Genomic DNA, 20873 nt, shown 5'->3' with positions numbered 1-20873 from the left:
GCCACCTCCAGTCACCAGCCACTGCCACCAGCCACTGCCCCTTCTTTGAGAGCGGCCTCAAGACCAGGTGGGGGTGTGACCTGTACCAGGCTCCCCTCCCAGAGCTGGGAGAGAACCCAGGAGTCCTGGCTCCCAGCCCCCCCTGCTGTGACCACTAGATCCCACTCCCCTCCCAGAGCTGGGAGAGGACCCAGGAGTCCTGACTCCAGTTTAGGCTTCCTCTAACCATCAGACTCCGCTGTTTATTCACAGCTTTGCAGAATGTGGTCATTTGATTTGAGTGAAATGTTATGAGAGGTTTACAGCAACCATCCTTGGGGATGGCTCGATGGGCGCTGAGGTGTAGCCACCTCTGGGGCAGGGCATCTGGGGAGCAGCCACACATAACGCCACACGGGGCCAGGCTGGGTTGTTGGTGAAACGTTTCTGCAAGAGGAGCCGGGGATTACCTGACACCATGAGGCACACGGCTCGGGGGCTTCTCCAGCTTTGGCTCTGGGACTGGAACTCAAAGGAGTAGGCGCCCCCGTCGCTGAGCGCCAGCGGGTTGAGGCTCAGGGTGCAGTTGTGCTGCAGGTCGCCCAGGAACTGGGCGCGCTCGGCCTTGTCATAGCCCTGCCCCGCTGCTGTCCTGAGCTGCACAATTGTCTCCTTGTTCCGGCTCCAGGTCACGGCTTTAACGAGCTGCCCCTCGGGGTAGGTGTAAGAGCAAGGGATCGTCACGCATGAGCCGCTCCATCCGGCTAGAGGGTCCGCGGGCAGGGTCACCCCCCAGTCCTGGGAGCCAGCACCTGGAGGGGAAGCAGCACCCTGCTATCTACAGAACCTTGCCCCCTAGTCCTGCCCTGGGGCATCGGGGCCAGCCCTGACTGCCAGAGGAGAGCCCCCCCGACTCTCTGCAGCACAGCACCCCATGGTGCTGCCCTAGGGTATTGGGGCCAGTCCTCACTGCCAGAGGAGACCCCCACCCTGCTCTCTGCAGCACAGTGCCCCCTAGTCCTGCCCTGGGGCATCGAGGCCAGCCCTGACTGCCAGAGGAGAGCCCCCACCTCGCTGTCTGCAGCACAGCGCCCCCTAGAGGTTGCAACTGAACCCCAGTCGTTCCAGATGCCCCCTGCTGGATTCCAAGCATTGGCAGGTGGAGCCGTAGCCATGGCAGAGTCTCCCAAGTTCCCGGCTCCCTGTTCATCCCCGTTACTGCATCCCAGCCCCAGCGCAACCAGAACCACTCACCGGTCAGGATGGAGAGGGCCAGCAGCAGCAGGGCCTCCATCTCCTCCAGGGTGAACACTGACGTGGGGCCTACAAGAAAAGGGAACCAGATTTGGGCCCGGGAAAGGTTCCTATGAAAACGTTTTCAGCACAAAGGGTGTCCCAGAAAGGCTACGGGTTGCAGAGAGAGGCTGGGCTGTGGGGTAAGGCAGGAGATCTTGCATCTAGTCACAGCTGGAGCCCGATGTAGGAGTCTCATATTCATTCTATTGATTACTTCAGAATTCCCCGTGAGGTTTGACAGGTTTGTGTCCCCAGGTCAGGCTCAGGATTATGGAAACTGGGGTTCAGCTGGGAGCCCCGATGGGCACAGCTGTGACACTCGCACTTGAGGAATTATTAGTACATTTAGCAAAGTCACAAAGGCTCCAGCCCAGCGAGATAGATGGAGGGACGGCAGCATGTCCCTCCGAACCGTCCCGTGCAGAACAATCCAGACTGTCAGCCAGTATCTTCCTCCTCACCATCACCTTCCTCATCGTCACCCCAGTCGTCACCCCGGCACCTCCCAAGGGCTACATTGCGCTCTCCTTCTGCCCGCAGGCTGGGATGCGACTTGCCCATGATGTTACGCTGACATCACCCTGCCTAATGCCTGTTCTGTAGGGGTGTCTCCCCTCTTCCTTATGTGTATCTCCTCCCACTACCAGTGCTGGGGGTCCTTCTCCCATAGGTCATGGCTCTCTGGTGGTCAGACAGCAGCCGATGGTCCCATGCTAAACTATCCGCAAGATGGTGTTCGTTCCTGTTCCTGGTGTTGTTGTGGACAAAGCTCCCCCTTAAACACTCTGTTCCCACATCCCTAAAACTTAGGGGTCATGGTTGGGCCATTTATCTGTGCCAAAGTTCATAGGCCCCAAGCCTTATGCTAACTGCTGAGGCCAGCGTCTCACAGGAGACAGGCCTGCGGGTTGCTTGCATTACTGCCCCATCAAATAAATGCTAAAGCTAGTTCTATGGGCTAGACAACACTGCCACAGGGCCCCATGTGACCACGAGCAAGCCATTCCGCTCCATGCCTCAGTTTCCCCACCTGTACAAGGTGGATACAAATCTTACTTTTGTTCCTTTAGCCTTCAATTGTTTTTGTGGCAAGGACTGTCTCTTGCTGTGTGTCTGGGCAGCGCTTGGCACGAAGGGGCCCTGATCTCAGCTGGAGCAGGGCCTGTCTCTTGCTGTGTGTCTGGGCAGCGCTTGGCACGAAGGGGCCCTGATCTCAGTTGGGCCATTAGACGTGACCATAACACATGTGGTAAATTGTAATAACGACCGCGCGGTGTTTAGCTTTATTCACCATCGCAGCTTCCTGCCTCGCCGAGGAGAACTGAGACGCTCCCAGCCCAGCTGCTTACTGCTACGTTCATTGATCTGCCCATCTTAACGCCAGAAGGGACCGTGGTGCCCAGGCAGTCTGCCTAGCCTGGAGACCTCCCCTCAGGGGTCCCGGACTCCAGCCCAGATCTGATGGTCGAGCTAGATTAGTGCTTTTAGGGACGTCTGATCTCCATAGAAAGACTCCAAGGGCTGGAGACTCTGCCCTGTCCCTGGGGCAGTGATTCCCAGGGTCAGTTCCCCTCCCTGGGGAAAATCTGCCCCTTATTCCCAGTCTCGATTTCTCTGGCTCCATGCCACAGCCGTCAGCTCTCACTCTGCCCCTGTCTGCTGGGTTAACGAGCCCTCTGCTCCCCGAAACCTTCCCCCCACCAGCAGGGAGGTGCTGACAGACCAGGATCTTGTCCCCTCTCAGCCTTCTCTGGGTTAAACTCGCTAGATCGAGCTCCTTCAGTGCTTGGCTCTCGGGCAGGTTTTCCAGCCCTCAGATCGTCCCCATTACTCTTCTTTGACACCTCCCTCATTTCCGGACACCCTGTTTGACATGCGGCTCCCCAGAGCTGCGCGCAATCTCCCCAATGTCACGTCGAGCTGGGATCCCAGCTCCTACTCGCTATTCCCCTGTGTCTCCAGCCCAGTGTCACGCTCACCCTCTTAGCCAGAGCATTGCCTACAGAGCTCATGGGCCATCTCGCTCCACCAGGACACCTGGGTCCTTCCCAGAGTCGCTGCTGAGCAGGGTACAGCCCCCCCAGCCTGGACATGATGGGCTCACCCAGCGTCCCAGGGGGCTGGCTCCCCCGCTGCCATACACAGTTCCTCTAGCTGGGGCCTTCTCTCTCTCCCCTGCTGTGGCCAGAGATGTCTCGGAAGATCTGATGTGACACAACAATTCTAAGAACAGGATCTCTAGAGAAGGCGGAAGGGGCCAGCGATTATCTGCTGTCTGGATCTTGCTAGTGGTGAAAGCAGGCCTCCTGGGTTCTTTATCCAGCTTTGGGAGGGGAGCGGAGTCTATAGGTTAGGGCAGGGGCTGGGGGCCAGGACTCCTGGGTTCTCTCCCTGGCTCTGGGAGGGGAATGGGGTCTCATGGTTAGAGCAGGGGGACGGGTAGTCAGGACTTTGGGTTCTATCTCTGGCTTTGGGATGAGAGTGTGGGTCCAATGGGTTAGAGCAGGGCGGACTGGAAGTCAGGATTCCTGGGTTCTATTCTTGGCTTGGAGAGAATTGTGGGATCTAATGGTTAGATCTGGGGAGGGGGCAGGAGCTTTTCCCTTGCAGGCGGCTGGGTGGAGTGAGCTGTGAGCATCCCAGACCTGTTCCTAACAAACGTGTCTGAAGCACAAAATCCACACCCCAGACGGCGTTAACCAGCCCCTCGCTCGCTGAACAGGCCATAGGGACTGAGCTCTCCTCTGCCCCCTAGAGGGGAGGTGAGCATTAGCGGGGGGATGGGGGAGGAGTATGGAGTACAGAATGGCTCAGCAAAGACCCCACGGGGTCTCCATGGCACATGAGGCGCTCCTTATCTTTGTTCTGCCAGAAGCCTCCAGGTGGCGCTATTACAATTTGTCCTTAGTATGCAAGCAACTGTTCAGGCTTTGGAAGACATTTGTTTTTCATTCACTTTTGCACTTTAGTTCTCTCTGGGGTGCTCGCGGCCTCAACCCCTCAGTCTATGGAGAGTTATTTGCTCCCTGGGAACCTGGCCTGGGTGGTTTCTGCTGAGAGTCCCCACAGAAGGAGTTCCCTGGATGCTGTTTACAACCACGTCTGTCCAGGCAGGGCCGGTGCTACCATTTAGGCAAAGTAGGGGGTTGTCTAGGGCGCCAGGATTTGGGGGCGCCAAAAAGCGGTGCCCCCGATTTTTTTTTACATCGTTCCTACGCCCCCTCCCCGAGCGCGCGGTCGCCGCTCCACTTCTCCCGCCTCCCAGGCTTGCAGGGCCAATCAGCTGTTTGGCGCCGCAAGCCTGGGAGGAGAATTAGAGTGGGGGAGCGTGCTCGGGGAGGAGGCGGAGCAGAGGGGAGCTGGGGTGGGGAGCTGCTGCATGGCTCCCTGGGGGGGGAGCTGCCGCGGGTGGGGGTACCTCAGGGCAGGGGGAGGAACTGCCGGGGGGGGGGGCGTCTCAAGGGGGGGAGCTGCCACAGGGCTGGGGGCGGGGCGCAAGGTGGAAGTTTCTCCTAGGGCGCGAAACTTCCTTGCACTGGCCCTGTGTCCAGGACGGGTGCACATACAGCAAAGAAACAAGTTGCGCTGAGAATATACCCAGCGGCCACGGTGCTAATTTCTCCTCCTTCGGGTAACTGACATACAAAGCCCTGGATTCTGCTCCCACTTCCCAGAGGGGCAGCGGTATTCCTGTGTTTGCGCAGCTCCTAGCACACTGGGGTGTTTACCCGGGCTTGGGGCTCAGCACTACTACAGTGCAAATAATAACTAATAATAAACCTACAAGATCTTATATTTAAAAATTCAATTACTCCTTCGTCCAAACACCATATAACCCAGTTACCAGCTGCACACAGATGCTGTGCGGGGACAGCTCCCCTGGCACTGAGATGCAGACTCCTCTGGGGTGGAGCAGCTGGGAAACACCACACATAACACCAGGCAGGGACGGCTCACTCAGTGCTAAGATTCAGCCATCTCTGGGGTGGAGCAGCCGGGAAACACCACACATAACACCAGGCAGGGACGGCTCACCCGGTGCTAAGATTCAGCCATCTCTGGGATGGAGCAGCTGGGTAAGAGCCACACATAATACCAGGGAGGGATGATTCACCGGGTGCTGAGCTGCAGCCACCTCTGGCACAGGGCAGCCGGGGAACAGTCGCACATAATGCCCCAGGGGGACGGCTCGCCCAGCGCTAAGATGCAGCCACCTCTGGGGTGGGGCAACTGATACAACTTAGAGAATTTTTCACTTGACCACAGCTCAAAGAGCCTTCCGTTTCAGTTTAAGATGCTTTGAGACTCTAAACACAGCCTCTGTCTCTCCCTCCCACCCCCCGCACACACACACACACACACAACCACACTCCAAACACAAGTTCCCGGGAGTGTGAGATTTCAGGAGCACAGCACTTACCCTGGGCCTGGGGCTGCGTTAGCCTCTGGGAGCCCCGTCCGACAGTAACCAGGGAGGCAGTGGGCTACGGCAGATAGACAAACATCCCTGCTCATGGATTTGTAACCCACTAGCCTGTGTGCTGGGCTGGCAGGGGCTGGGGCTCAGAGGAGGAAAAGGAACTGTGATAAAGACTTCCTGGCTCTTAATGGCACCAGGTTTGATCTTCACATGTCAAGGAAAGCTAGTGGTGAGAGGTGGGGGGTAGGGGATGGGCAGACTGGGAACTAGGATTCCTGGATTCTATCCCAGCTCTAGGAGAGGAGTGGGGTCTACTGGTTAGTGTGTGTGTGCGGGTGGGGGGAGGGCGGGGTCTGGACTTCTGGGTTCTATCCCTGGTTCTAGAAGGGAAGTAGGGTCTAGTGGTTAGTGTGTGTGGGGTTCTATCCCTGGTTCTAGGAGGGGAGTGGGGTCTGGTGGTTACAGCAGGGGGGATGGAACTGGGAGTCAGGATTTCTGGGACAAAACCTGCAGAGGCTGGTTTGGAAAGGTCACAAGCAGGCGCTGGAAGCCGGCCCCCGTTAAGATGGGCAGATCAATGAACGTAGCAGTAAGCAGCTGGGCTGGGAGCGTCTCAGTTCTCCTCGGCGAGGCAGGAAGCTGCGATGCTGAATAAAGCTAAACACTGCGCGGTCGTTCTTACAATTTACCACATGTGTTATGGTCACGTCTAATGGCCCAACTGAGATCAGGGCCCCTTCGTGCCAGGCACTGCCCAGACACACAGCAAGAGACAGGCCCTGCTCCAGCTGAGATCAGGGCCCCTTCGTGCCAAGCGCTGCCCAGACACACAGAAAGAGACAGTCCTTGCCACAAAAACAATTGAAGGCTAAAGGAACAAAAGTAAGATTTGTATCCACCTTGTACAGGTGGGGAAACTGAGGCATGGAGCGGAATGGCTTGCTCGTGGTCACATGGGGCCCTGTGGCAGTGTTGTCTAGCCCATAGAACTAGCTTTAGCATTTATTTGATGGGGCAGTAATGCAAGCAACCGACAGGCCTGTCTCCTGTGAGACACTGGCCTCAGCAGTTAGCATAAGGCTTGGGGCCTATGAACTTTGGCACAGATAAATGGCCCAACCGTGACCCCTAAGTTTTGGGGACGTGGGAACAGGGCGTTTAAGGGGGAGCTTTGTCCACAACGACACCAGGAGCATGAGCTAACACCATCTTGCGGATAGTTTAGCATGGGACCATCGGCTGTCTGACCACCAGAGAGCCATGACCTATGGGAGAAGGGCCCCCAGCACTGGTAGTGGGAGAAGATACACATAAGGAAGAGGGGAGACACCCCTACAGAACAGGCATTAGGCAGGGTGATGTCAGCGTAACATCATGTACAAGTCGCATCCCAGCCTGCGGGCAGGAGGAGAGCGCAATGTAGCCCTTGGGAGGTGCCGGTGTGACGACTGGGTTGACAACGACGAAGGTGATGGTGAGGAGGAAGATACTGGCTGACAGTCTGGGTTGTTCTGCACGGGACGGTTCGGAGGGACACGCTGCCGTCTCTCTATCTACCTCGCTGGGCTGGAGCCTTTGTGACTTTGCTAAATGTGCGAATAATTCCTCAAGTGCGAGTGTCACAGCTGTGCCCATCGGGGCTCCCAGCTGAACCCCACTTTCCATAATCTTGAGCCTGACCTGGGGACACAAACCTGTCAAACCTCACCGGGAATTCTGAAGTAATCAATAGAATGAATATGAGACTCCTACATCGGACTCCAGCTGTGACTAGATCCAAGATCTCCTGCCTTAGCCCCCAGCCCAGACTCACTATGGAACTCGTAGCATTTCTGGGACACCCTTTGTGCTGAAAACGTTTTCATAGGAACCTTTCCCGGGCCCAAATCCGGTTCCCTTTTCTTGTAGGCCCCACGTCAGTGTTCACCCTGGAGGAGATGGAGGCCCTGTTGCTGCTGGCCCTCTCCATCCTGACCAGTGAGTGGTTCTGGTTGCGCTGGGGCTGGGATGCAGTAACGGGGATGAACAGGGAGCCGGGAATTTGGGAGACTCTGCCATGGCGACGGCTCCACCTGCCAATGCTTGGAATCCAGCAGGGGGCATCTGGAACGTCTGGGGTTCAGTTGCAACCTCTAGGGGGAGCTGTGCTGCAGACAGCGAGGTGGGGGCTCTCCTCTGGCAGTCAGGGCTGGCTCCGATGCCCCAGGGCAGGACTAGGGAGCATGGTGTTGCAGAGAGCGGGGTGCTGCTTCCCCTCCAGGTGCCGGCTGCCAGGACTGTGGGGTGACCCTGCCCGTGGGCCCCCTGACCGGATGGAGCGGCTCATGTGTGTCGATCCCTTGCTCTTACACCTACCCCAAGGGGCAGCTCGTCAGAGCCGTGACCTGGAGCCGGGACAACGAGAGAATTGTGCAGCTCACCGCAGCAGCGGGGCAGGGCTATGACAAGGCCGAGCGCGCCCAGTTCCTGGGAGACCTGCACCACGACTGCACCCTGCGCCTCAACCCGCTGGCGCTTGGAGATGGGGGCAGGGCGGGCTTTAGGCCGATTCAGCTGATTCGGCTGAATTGGGCCCCACACCAAGAGGGCCCCACGCTGCAGCTCTCCAGCCCGCCCCCAGCTCACTTCCCCTTCCTCCCCTCCTCTGAACGCTCTGCGCACTCCCCCCTCCGGGTCGGACCCAACCCCGGCAACCCCGGCCGGAGCGCGGCTCAATTCCTGGGGGCGGGGCTTGCAGCAAGCCCCGCCCCCAGGAATCGGGACCCACTCTTGCTAAAGCCGGCCCTGGATGGGGGCGCCTACTCCTTTGAGTTCCAGTCCCAGAGCCAAAGCTGGAGAAGCCCCCGAGCCGTGCGCCTCACGGTGTCAGGTAATCCCCGGCTCCTCTTGCAGAAACGGTTCACCAACAACCCAGCCTGGCCCCGCGCGGCGTTATGTGTGGCTGCTCCCCAGCTCTCCCACCATAGGGGTGGCTGCACCTCAGTGCCCATCGAGCCATCCCCAAGGACGGTTGCTGTAAACCTCTCATAACAGTTCACTCAAATCAGATGACCACATTCTTCAGAGGTGTGAAGAAACTGTGGAGTCTGGTGGTTAGAGGAAGCCTAAACTGGAGTCAGGACTCCTGGGTCCTCTCCCAGCTCTGTGAGGGGAGTGGAATCTAGTGATCACAGCGGGGGAGGGGCTGGGAGTCAGGACTCCTGGGTTCTCTCCCAGCTCTGGGAGGGGAGTGGGATTTAGTGATCACAGCGGGGGGGGCTGGGAGTCAAGACTCCTGGGTTCTCTCCCAGCTCTGGGAGGGGAGCCTGGTATAGGTCACACCCCCACCTGGTCTTGAGGCCGCTCTCAAAGAAGGGGCAGTGGCTGGTGACTGGAGGTGGCTGTGCCCATGGCCGTGCCCCCAGCAGTGACTGGCTCTCCCCTCACCCACCCTACACAGAACATCCCTGTGTTGTACTTAAAATACTGCACAGGATCTTTTCAGGGGGAATAAGGCAGAACGCCACATTTATTAGTAATACATGTATTCATTAACACTGTATTATATGCATATAATATAGTGTTAATGAATACATGTATCACTAATAAATGTGGCGTTTTGTCTTATTCCCCCTGAAAAGATCCTGTGCAGTACTTTAAGTACAACATTTTGGTGGAGAATGCGAAAGCGGGAGCAAGCATAGAATCCACAGTTATTATCAAACTGGTGTGCACACCGCCAGCTTTAGCAAGCCTGGCACTAGAGGAAAAAGAGCGTAAACTTTCAGTTAATTAACCAAACTCTGAAGGATATAGGAGTTTAGGTTTAAATTGTGTTATAAAGGTACATACACCCTCAGCCGTAGCAAGACTGAGCTAAAGAGGAGAACTTAGTGTTTCTCACTCTGATCCGGGGAAGGATCTAATCCGGGGAAGGATTTGTATAATTGGTGTATGAACCCTCGGTGGTAGCAGACCGAGTAATACAGAGGGAAGCTTAGCGTCTCTCCCTCTGGCCCAGAGTGGGTTAAAAACATAAGATACAGATCTTGTTCTGTTAAACCAAACTCTGAAGGATATAGGAGTTTGGGCAGTGTAGTGTGGTTTATGTTTGTTTGGTTTTTTTGTAAGTAATATTGTGGTAATTTCACAATTTTGAAGAAAATGTTTAAGGAATCGGACCAGGAAGGGTGGGGGCTAGTTGGAAAGCCCACCCTCCTTGCTAAATTGGTAGTGGAACAAGGCTTGTGCCCATGGAAAGAAACTGTTTATTGGAAAAAGCAGGATCGGGCCCAGGCAAGCAACAGATAGAGAAACTGGAAAACAGGTTGGGTACAGAGAGTTAAAACAGCACTCTCAAATCTTACAGCAGCAGTAACATCAGGAGAAGAAACATTTAAGACCCCAGAAGGGGGCAGACCTTTGGGACCCCTCTGGAGATTGGGAAGGGGGATATTTGGGATATTTGGGTAAATTCCTCCTCCCAGGGCCAAAATGCCATTGAAACAGTTAACAACAGTGCCTGCTTCTGCCTCAGATCTCCAGGCCATGGCAAAATGGCTGGAGATTTTAAAACAGAAATTTTTTTTGTAGATGGAGTGTTAATGCCCTTTTACTGAGAGAAAGGGAGGATTTACACTCACAAAAAAATGCACCACTTAATTAGCATTTGTGCAGCCCCAAGTACCAAACACACTGTGGCAGAGACCAAGCAGGTTCTGCCATGGTAAAAGCACTGTGCTAATTTGTTTCCAAGCTTCTATCTTTCAGGCTCTAAACCAGAGGAGCTGGTACCAGCTGAAGAGTTATAAAATACCATGGTTATAGTGTCATGACAAAGTCTGTGTTCAGTGTTCTGTGTTGCATGTTCTGTGTCTGTCTCTAGTGGTGTCCTGTGCTAGCATTGAGTCTAGAAAAAGAGGGGATACTACACTACACAGGGCAAATGTCTTTTCCTCCCTCTACTTCCCCCATGTCCATCCAATTTATCAATACCACTTGTGTCCAAAACACTTTGGTCCCCAATGCATCAGGTTTATTTTTTGTTAGGTTCTCTAATAGTCATTTTGTTGTTAATTTTTGTTATTAATACATTTGTATTGTTAGTTACATTTGCTTGCATTGTTAATTCCACACTTTCCTCTATGCACGCTGGTTCTTCTTCCCCAAGCCCTAAAGGGTAGTTCTTGGGCCCCCATAACCTGTAAGATCTTGGCCCATAATTGTATGGCCCCATCTTTCAGGTCCCCAGAAACCTCTGAGAACAACTGTTAAAAGTAGGGAATTCTACAACATTTTAGCAACTAAATGTTAGTTTAAGTCCAAATCAGCTTAACCTTGCATAACAACTGTGGTACTCCTACAAAATCTTATTTGTTGTGTGTGTTTAAAAAGGTCCTGAGCTCAGTGACTTTTATTGTTTAATGGCTATTGCAGCATCAAACTTGGGCCTCATTTTGTTTGTCAATGTACCCAATTATTGTAATGGTAATGGTTTTGTTGTATTTCCAATTATTATAATTATAATTGTTTGCATTTGTGTTTGTTATATCTGGTGTTTACTCAATTCTAATAGTTTTAGTTATATTCACCTGGTTATAATTGTTTGGTTTGTTTGCAACAAATACAAAAGATTTATATGGTGACCACTCAAGAATTGTTCTTGAGAGGTCAAAAGGGGGACAATGTAGATAAATCTCTGATAATTTTCATATGACTTTACATTGTGCCTCTTCATATAACCTTGTGGTGGGTCTACCCACGTGTGACCTCTGTTTTCATGGAACTTTGTATCAAAGCCTCATTTAGAAACTTTACATTGCCCTTGGTATAATATTATAGCCCCTAAGGATAGAATAAGATAGAAGAAAAATTTCTTTTTGCTAGCAGTAGAACAAGAGCTCTCCCCCCCACACCCACTCTTAATCAATTGCCCTGTTGAATGAATGAGGTGTGGATGAGCAAGGCATGAAAGGCAGCACCTCCAGACAGCCTCAACTGTTGGAGAGGGGCTGGGAGCCAAACCCAAGGACAATAAAAGGTGTCAAGTGGGCTCATTAAAGACAAGCAGACATACTGAGGGCCTCGGGGGTTAGAAGCAAGCAACTTCTTTTGGAAACACCCTCTTTGCAGCATTGGGACAACACTCAAAAGAAAACAGCACAAAGGACCAATGGACACAGACACAGAGTTTGAATCTGGTATAGATTTGCATAAGAGGGAAGCTGCTATAAAAGTGAGGTGTCTTGCAGAGGACCCCGGGTCTCGTCTTGTCAACATGGGAGCATCGATCCGGATCGGCAGAAGCCCGGCTCCACCCCCTCCCCCATCTAACTCACCTGGCCAGTGAAGTTAAGGGGAGCAACTAATTGGTAACAACAAGACGGAGTGTGTTTGTGTGTGTGTGTGTGTGTGTGTGAGTGTAAGTGTAATATATTATATGCATATAATACAGTGTTAATGAATACATGTATTACTAATAAATGTGGAGTTTTGTCTTATTCCCCCTGAAAAGATCCTGTGCAGTACTTTAAGTACAACACCTGCAGGGTCAATTCTGGCATGACCTGGACCTCCAGTCTCCTGAGCGGCAGCATGGTCTGCTCCATCTCCGAGCGCTGCGCCTCCTCCGGCCTACATTAGTACGACGGAGCCGGCGCGCGGATCCTGGAGGAAACTGAAGCTGGCAAAAGCAATAGCGAGCTGACCATGCGCATCATCTGGCAGCACCGGGGGGCGGCGCTGGAGTGCCGGGTGCAGGGCTACCGGAATAGGTGCCTCCCCAAATTGTCCCAGTCCCCAGCCACAGGTGAGTGGCATTATGTATGGGGCCTTCCCTTTCTCGGGGGTGCCAGCTCCCATCAGGCCCCAGGGCAGGGGCTGGCTGGGGGGCAGGGAATGGGGCACGGGGCCTTTCCCCTCTAGCAGGCATTGACTCTAATCAGGTCTGAGGGCAGGGGTCTGGCTGGTGCTGGGGGTGGGGAATGGGATACGGAACCTTTCCCCTCTAGGAGGCGCCAGCTCCCATCCAGCCCCAGGGTGCGGGACTGGTTGGCTCAGAGGGGCAAGGAATGGGGCACGGGGCTTTTCCCCTCTAGGGGGCGCTGGTTCTGACCCATCTCCAATGGCCTTTTCAGGCCGGCCCCCCCGCCTGAAGGTCCTGGTGGACATGGACGTCCCAGGCCCGATCAGGGAGGGTGACTCGTTCACGTTGAGATGCGTGGGGGACAGCAGGTAGCTGGACCAGGTCTACTTCTGGATTCACAACTACGAGGACCTGCACGGCTTCCCCTCTCAGCAGATTGAAGGGGCAACCTTGTCTCATGGGGGCAATTACACCTGCATGAAGTGGGTCTCCGACATAGGGCGTGCCTACCTGGCCATATCCCCCACCACCTATGTGGCCATCCTTGGTGAGTAGCCAGTGCCAGGGCGGGGCCACAGCCCTGGGGGTGGAGCCAAGGAGCACAGATGGGAGGGGTCCTTGTCTCACCTACATTCCAAAAGGGGGCGGGATCACAGCCCTGGGGGCAGAGCAGGAGAACACAGATTGGGGGTCTTTCTGTCACTGACATTCCAGTTGGGGGCAGGGCCACAGCCATGGGGGTGGAACCAGGTTCACAAATGGGAGTGGGCAGGGGCCCTCCTTATGCCACCACTTGGATATGGGAGCGGAGCTAAAGCACTGGGGCGGAACCATGGAGCCCCTCCGCCCCATGCCATGCTGCGCCTAAGCCCCCAGCTGCCGTCCCACGGGGCTTTATTAGCTCATATCTCATTCCACTTTCTCTGCAGCCACCCCTGTGGTGCATGTGGTGGCCACCCCAGGCCCTCATCGCAGCACGGGGGAACCCCTGTCCCTGATGTGCCGGCTGGACACCAGCGCCTATAGCAGATTGGACTTCTCCTGGTACAAGGATGGCTTTCCCGGGAGTCCAGGTGGCTGATGGGGGAGAGTATCAGTGTGAGGTGCACAACACCCTAGGGAAATCCACCTCCCTGCCACTCTCCATCACTGTTGTGTGTAAGTACTAGGTGCATTTGACTCCATGTTATGCATTACATAGCCTGGGAATGGCTTAGAGTCCTCCATGCATCATGGCTGAACCCCGCACAGTCCTTCTGCAAGGCCATGCCATCCCAGCACCGTCCTTCTGCAAGTCCAACCAAAATAAACAAGCTCCCAGCTCGTGCTCCAGCTGGGTCCGCTTTGTTGACCAAGATCCAGTATCTCTTTCCAGCGCACAGAATCATCTAGCGGCCGATTAACATTGCAAATCAGCCTGTTTTCAGGCCAAGAAACACCCATTCAAATAACATACATTTGGTTGAAATTTAATATTTTTTAATCATCAGGAAAAATGTCTGGTTTGCCCCCCTCAAAATTAGCTCTTTGCCGGACTTTTCATTACATTTTTCACGTCAGTTTTTACCTACAGTGTTTTCAAAGAGCAATTCATGGGCGGTGGGTGAATGAGCTGTTGGGGGAGCCTAGCCGCCAGCCCCTCCCTCACTGCCTGAGAACGACTCCTTCCCTTCCCCGCCGGAGCCCAGAGCCCTGGTGGGTGGGTGGGTGTGTTCCTGCTGGAGGAGCTGAGCCCTGCTCTGTATCTCTGTGTGTCTCTGCCCACCACCTGCGGCCGCCTGCCCCCCTGTGCACCCCCAGTCCCAGAGTGCCCCCAACCCTGGCGCCGGGCAGCGTGGCATGGCCCCAGCTCCAGCGGCCCAGCCCCTGGCCTCATGAGCACCGGCCCCAGCCTGCCTGCCCCAGCCTCGGAAGCAGGCAGGAGGGAGTCTGGGGTCGGAGCGTGGGTGGGGCCACGCCTGGCTGGGGAGGCACAGCCTTCCCCGTCCTACGATACCCGCCGCCCATGGGGCAATTGTTGAAAATTATAATCAATTAAAGTTAAATAAACTTTTAAACAGAAAATACTGTGGGGGGCGGAGGGAGATTGGCAAACTAAATTGTTTAGGTTTTTGGGAAACAGACAATTATGATGGCTGAACAGAACCATCTTTGATCAAAATACAGATAAAACAATGAATGAAAATTTGGAGGGAATGTTTGATTCAAAGTTTAGAAAAGTTTCAAATACCAAATTCCCAAAACTTTTTGGGGCAAAAGTGGGGGAAACGGCTCCATTTTGTACCCAGCAAAACAGAAACACACATTTTTGTGATCATTCACATTTTTTCTTCCATTGGCCTGTGCAGCTGCCCGCACCAGGGGGCTCTGGTCTCACTTGGGGCAGGGTCTGTGTCTCGCTCTGAGTCTGTGATCTCAGCAGGGACAGGGACTGTCTCTGGTTGTGTGTCTGGGCAGCGTCCGGCACAATGGGGCCCTGATCTCAGCGGAAGCTTCTAGGTGCTATTGTAATAAGAGGAGATTGGAGGTTTTATGAACCTGGAAGAAACTCCAATGACCAATAAACACTTGGGAGGGAAATTCTCCTGGTTAAAAACCCAGCTTCCTTCCTGCCCCCTCCACTGAGACTGGTCTTCATTGTCCCCCCTAGGACTATGCTGCTCCCTCAACCAGCTCCCACCTCCCCATCTCCCCTGTGCCCACCCCACTGCACCCTGCATGAGACTGGAGCTAATGACCCTATTCTCCATCCCTGCCCCCCACAGACGGCAGTGACTGGTACCAGCTGAGCCCTGGCCCCATGGCAGGCTTCGGAGCAGGAGTCCTGCTGCTCTTCCTGCTGAGCAACCTCGGGGTTTATTGTCTGGCCAGGAGACTCCGCCAACGGAAAGAACTGGGGGGGAGTCAGCAGGGTAAGGGACCCCCCGGGGTGGGAATTGGGGGAGGGGCAGGAAAAGGGGCTGCTCTGGCTGTATTATGGAAAACTGGAGTGTGGGTGTGTGAAGGAAATCAACCCACTGCTCTGTGTGTGTGTGTGTGTGTGTGTGTGTGTGTGTGTGTGTGTGTCTGCCGCCCCCTGCTGGAGGGGCTGAGCCCTGCACTGTGTGTGGGAGGGTTGGAGGAAGCGGCTTGCTTTGTGGAGGGGCCAGAGGGGGGAAACGATTGATTTGAGGGCACCCCCAAATCTTGGCACCCTAGGCAACCACCTAGTTTGCCTAAATGGTAGCACCGGCCCTGCCTCTTTCACACAATCTGTTTCTCTTTCTGTGTCCCCAGCAGGAAATCCCATGTGCCGGGGAGATTCCCTGCCCCTCGGACGATGCCGGCGACTATTATAACAGCCCCAAGGACTATTGTAACTGAGCACGGCCGAGATCCCTGCCTTCCGCACTCCCCTCCGCGCCGCCGCATCCTGGATCTCGATAAGAGTCTACCACTCATGCCCCAGGCAGCGTTCACCCACCTCCATTAGCTGGGGAAACCCAGGAGAACCCAGGCATCCTGACTCCTACCCCTCCTCCCACCCCGCAGCAGAGCCCCAGGGCAGGCCCCACTTGGGCCACTGGATCTGGGCATTTCTGGGGCAGTTTAATTGTAGTGTCGATTTTCCAGGCTGCGTTGGCTTTCGGGAGGCAGCTCGGCCTAGCAGATAGAGAACAGAACTGGTAGGGAGGCGATCTGGAGTCTGCCTGCCCATGGGCAACTCACAGTCCTGCTCCGTGCCTCAGTTTCCCCATCTGTGCAAGAGGGGTAATGATCCTGCCCTCCTGTGTGTAGCACTTGGCGATCTCTGGCCGGAAAGCGCTAGACACGGGCAGGGTGTCGTTACCGTCCCCACTGCTGTTTTCTTTCAGTTCCAGCCCCTTTCTCAGCTTTAGCACAGTTTTCCTCAGGGAATTGCCTCTGTTTTGTTTCTTGCTATTGGATAATAAAGCGGTTTTAGAAAACCATCAGCTTGGGTGACTGCTGCTGGACAGGGAGGGTTTGCCGAGGGCAGGGGGCTCCGAGGCTCAAAAGCTAAAGGCAAAAATAACGCAGCAAGCAGCCTTCCAAAGCTTTTTTTTAGCAGATTGTGCAACGGGAGCCAATCACGCTCTCTGGTTGGGAATTAAAAAAAAAAAAAAAAAAAGCAGAAGCCCCTCCCCCCAATGCCCCAAAAGAAGCAAGGTGCTACTTAAAGAAATGAATAGTCAATTACATACACAAAGAAGCCAATATACGCTTGCTGGGGGCGGCCTTGGCACCTGGCCCCTACCCAGCTCCGGCTTCCGGCCTCCCTAGGGGGCGGAGTCTGGGGGGAAGGAGAGGAGAAGGCAGGACCACAGAAAGGGGCAGGGCCTTGTAGTGAGGGGGAGAGCACCCCACAATTTTCTGTCTAGCCCCCCTTACCCACCCCACCCCCAGTGGGAAGCGGCTGGCACCCCCCGGGTCAGCCAATCACAGAATACAATCCCACTCATTCATGTACCAGGCTCTAGTTTACATCGAAAGTAGTTACTTGTCCCTACTCCTCCATTCTTCGCAATGAGGCTTGCCACCCACCCAGGGGTGCCAGACAGGGGGCCAGGATCCCCTCACTTTATACCTGCCATAAGGGGGAGCGATGGAGGAGGGGCAGAGAGGAGCAAATGGGGGGGGGCGGGATCTTGGGCAAAAGAAGCGGCATGAGGGCGGGGACTCGGGGTGAACGGGTGGCATGAGGGCGGGGTCTGAGGGGAAGAGGCAGGGCGGGGGTTGGGCCTGGGGGAAGGGGCGGTGCAGGATAGGCAGGAGAAGGCAAACGCAATGGCGGGAACTCGGGGGAAGGGCTGAGGTGAGGGTGGAGCCTCAGAGAAAGGGGCGGTGTGGGGGCGGGGCCTCAGGTGAAGGGGAGGGGAGTGGGCGGGGCGTCGGAGGAAGGGCCTGTGACAGGTTCAGTCACAGAGACCCCCTTGGGACTGTCACCTGATGTGCTGGAATTACCTCTGAGAGTGTTTTTTACAGCCAGTTTGGGACTCCAGAACCCTGCCTCGTTGAACCAGACACACTAGCCTGCGGCAACACAGACCCAGGTCTGATCCGCACCCCCAAAGCTGCAGACTTTAACCCCAAACTGCTTAGCAAGTTACCTATCTCCAGCACCGGTGCTGGACTTTGGGAGGACGCGTGTCTGGAAGTGCTGGTTCTCCTGCAGGCAGTATCCGGCTGGGGGGTCCTTGGTGGGGCACAGGACTTTTTGCGGTTGGGGTGTCGCTGGACAACCCTGGAGGAGGTGTTGGGTCTCCCGGGGGTGGGGTCTTGCTGTGGGATCTGGGGGCTGCGGGAGGCTCCTCCGTCGGCTGGATCTCGCCGGGCGGCCTGGGGGCGGTGCCGGTTGCTCCTACGGCAGGGCGGTATCAGGTTACCTGTCAGGGAGCGCTGTCCCGGCTCCCATCCATGTAGTGCTGGATGGTCTCCATGAGGTTGCTGAGGCATCTGGTGAGGTTGCTGACTTGCGAGAGGCAGTAATCCCCCTCACGGCAGGGCCCAGCGTGGGAATTCTGGAGACAAGGCTGGCTCTTTTGGTGGCGCCGTCCTGTCGGTCGGTCCTCGAGACAGAGGTCGTGCTTCCCTCGACTGGCGGTTGGTCCCCCTTACGCCTTGTGGCTCTGGGGCGCTGGCTGGCGTGCTGAAGCCAGAGTATCAGTGGGGGTCAGAGTTGGGACCCACAGGGTGTCAGCAGAATTGGTCGTCGCCATTGTGAGGGGTCCCTTGTATGTGGTTTGATGATACTTGCATTTCTTTTGAGTCTCAAAGGGTAGGTGGCAGCGGCTACACTGGAAGGCGATCAGCTTGCTGTGGGCTTTCCGAACGTGCTTGCTGAGGGCCCCGAGGGTCTGCACTTCACGGAAGAGAAAGCAGAAAGGGCAGAGGAGGAGGTCTGTAGGGATCGGGTACTGGAGGTAAGTGTAGTCCTCTTCCCCTTCCTTACCCTCTGTGGGGCGGACCTCTGTTGTGCCTGCAGACTCGCTGGGTGGTTCCTCTCAATCTGGCAGAGTAGCGAGCTTGTGCTTCCCCTTCTCCTCAACGCCCTAGCCCTGCACCACCTCTTACCCCAAGGCAACACCCCCACCCTGCCCCTTTTCCCCGATGCCCTGTCCTGCATTGCCCCTCCCCCGAGACTCCGCCCCTGCACCGCCTCTTCCCCCAAGGCAGGGCCAGATTAACTTTTTGTGGGCCCGGCGCCAAACATATTTGTGGGCCCCCATTGGGGAAGTAGGGCATGTGATGGGGTCAATCCGCAGAGCAAGTTGGGGGACAATGAGGAGCAGCGGAGTGGCCCCACTCAGCCAGCACAAGGGCACTGTTTACAAACCCAAAACTGCTAGACGCACACTGGCCTGCCAGCCCTGCGCTGCCAGCGTTCCCCTTCTACACTGCCCCCAGCCCGGTGCCCGGCCCTTATGCCACTGCCCCCTCACCCAGAGACTTCCTCCACAGATCCCTATGCCCAGCACCCCCTGCCTAGAGACCCCTCTGGCTACAACTGCACAGCACCCTGCACACCATACCCCCTGCCCAGCTCCCCCACCCACAGATCCCCTCCTGTCCAGCACCCCCTTCACAGTCCCACCATCACAGCTGTACATGCCCCATATTCCGGAGGGAATTCTGCATCAAATTCTGTGCATCATATTTTAAAATTCTGATTTGTTTTTTAATAATAAATAAATGTGGAAGCTCCACCATGGCAGTGGGGAGCACAGGCCACTGGCTGCATGGAGGTGGGAGATCACCCTGCAGCCTCCCCCACCCCCCTGGGACAGGGACTTGGCAGTGAGACTGAACCTGACCCTGACACAGCACAAGGGCCAGGCCTGCCACAGAAACACCCTGGGGCCCTGCCCCTTTTGGGCCAGGCTCCCCAGATGTGGGCAGGGAGGCTCAGCCCGGCAGCAGGATCCAAGTGCAGAGGGACTTAGTGTGAGGGATCCAGATGGGGGTAGGAGGGTTCTGTGGGGGGGGGTAAGAGGTCTGTAGGGAATTCTGGGAGGGGCAGGAAAAGGGTAAGAGGGTTCTGTGTGGGGGGGGTCTGGGTGCAGGCACCTCAGTGGGGGATCTGGATGCACAGGGAGGTGCCAGGTGCAGGGGCAATGGGAGTCTGCAGGGGGGACCAAGTGAAAGGGGTTGGAGCTCCGGGTGGGGTGGGGAGTCTGGGTGCAGGGGAGGTGGGGTTGTTGTACTTGAAGTACTGCACAGGATCTTTTCAGGGGGAATAAGGCAAATGCCACATTCATTGGTAACACATGCATCAATCAATACTGTATCATATGTGTAAGCAGAGTCCGGATGAGCTCTACCCTGACATCTGGTGGGGAATTATGGCGAGTGTGGAAAAGAACTCCAGGGGCTGATCTTGTTTGCATAGGCACACCCACCCGCCTGGCAAGAAACAACAGCAACTCAAAGTGGTTACTTTGGCTGGTGTGGGATCCCCAGTTTCTCTGTTATTGGGGCAGGAAGAATAAAGTTTTGTTACCCTGATTCTGTGAATCAAGGCCAGTGGAACTGTTGTATGACAGAAGGACTGAGTGAGTCCTTCCCCATTACCAAAGGAGCACTTGCTTGACAAGCAGTATGGGTTACACAACCCAGTAAGTTAAGAGAAAGAGGGAGAGGGATTTGTACCTGGTGGTATATGTCTCCTGGTGGTTTGAAACACCAATTGCACTAACTTCTCTTTCCATTGTTGAACATCAGAGCTAACTTTGATTCCATGAGAAATAAAGTTATAGTTTTCTGAGCTGACTTCACTTTAGGCCAATGGTGCACTAGCTCTGGGGCTCTCTTACTGCTAAGAGCGGAAGTCATAAAAGAGCTCAAGTTATTAAGAACTAAGATCACTGACTGCTATATTGCTAAGCAGCTGGTGGACCAATTTGTGGGGATGACTGGAGAAGTGGTGTGGACCTTAGTGGGGTGGGTTGGAGCAACCCAAGGAACGGCTTGTGGGACAGCAGGAAGTGGACTGGCTCGAGTGAAGGCTGTGGTGGAACCCCATGGAGAGACGGCTGGCCTCGGATCATGTAAGGTGCTCCTTAACACCCTGCGTGCCCCCCCTCTTTTGCTGTGGGGCTGCACTGGCCAGGGACAGAGACTTTTGGATTTGTTGGACTTTTGGGACTTTGGGTGGTTGCTGGATCATCACCTCAGAACCACACAGAGTCAATTTTGACTCCAAAAGAAGACGTAGAGGAACAGCCTGCAATACCTTACAATCTACGCTCTTGTAAGGGTTGCCAGAAGCAGACGACGACCTGAAGCAAGGCCCAAGAAGAAGCAGTAGTGAGCCTAGCGCCTGCTCCCTGGTGGATG

At 55.2% G+C, this 20873-nt stretch overlaps 2 protein-coding genes and 1 long non-coding RNA gene across 8 annotated transcripts in view; 2 read left to right on the top strand and 1 right to left on the bottom strand.

The window, feature by feature from the left end:
* The window catches only part of LOC103307390 (B-cell receptor CD22-like), a 92134-nt gene extending 75579 nt beyond the window's left edge, over window positions 1-16555 (top strand). For 3 of the 6 annotated variants that reach the window (XM_065574514.1, XM_065574513.1, XM_065574512.1), the window contains one exon: window positions 15816-16549. In XM_065574514.1, the coding sequence (XP_065430586.1) occupies window positions 15816-15902 (87 nt within the window). In that variant the 3' untranslated portion in view covers window positions 15903-16549. Of the gene's footprint in view, window positions 1-15815 lie in introns of all 6 variants that reach the window. The other 3 variants (XM_065574519.1, XM_065574517.1, XM_065574515.1) reach the window with 3 other exon arrangements.
* On the bottom strand, window positions 46-5867 carry LOC135976853 (B-cell receptor CD22-like). Its single transcript, XM_065574539.1, has 3 exons — window positions 5696-5867; window positions 1234-1302; window positions 46-791 (listed from the first exon to the last, which is right to left on the bottom strand). The coding sequence occupies exons 2-3, from the start codon at window positions 1271-1273 to the stop codon at window positions 289-291; spliced, it is 543 nt and encodes a 180-aa protein (XP_065430611.1). The 5' UTR covers window positions 1274-1302; window positions 5696-5867; the 3' UTR covers window positions 46-288.
* LOC122172907 (uncharacterized) lies at window positions 12822-15445 on the top strand. Its single transcript, XR_010593984.1, has 3 exons — window positions 12822-13086; window positions 13469-13697; window positions 15305-15445. It is a non-coding gene; the product is annotated as an uncharacterized LOC122172907 (long non-coding RNA).
* Window positions 16556-20873: the final 4318 nt, after the last annotated feature.

The sequence above is a fragment of the Chrysemys picta genome, chromosome 20 (assembly GCF_011386835.1).
Source record: "Chrysemys picta bellii isolate R12L10 chromosome 20, ASM1138683v2, whole genome shotgun sequence".
In the NCBI taxonomy this organism is placed as follows: domain Eukaryota; kingdom Metazoa; phylum Chordata; order Testudines; family Emydidae; genus Chrysemys; species Chrysemys picta.
The sequence above is the reverse complement of the archived record's forward strand: the minus strand, read 5'-3'. Positions and strand labels throughout refer to the sequence as shown.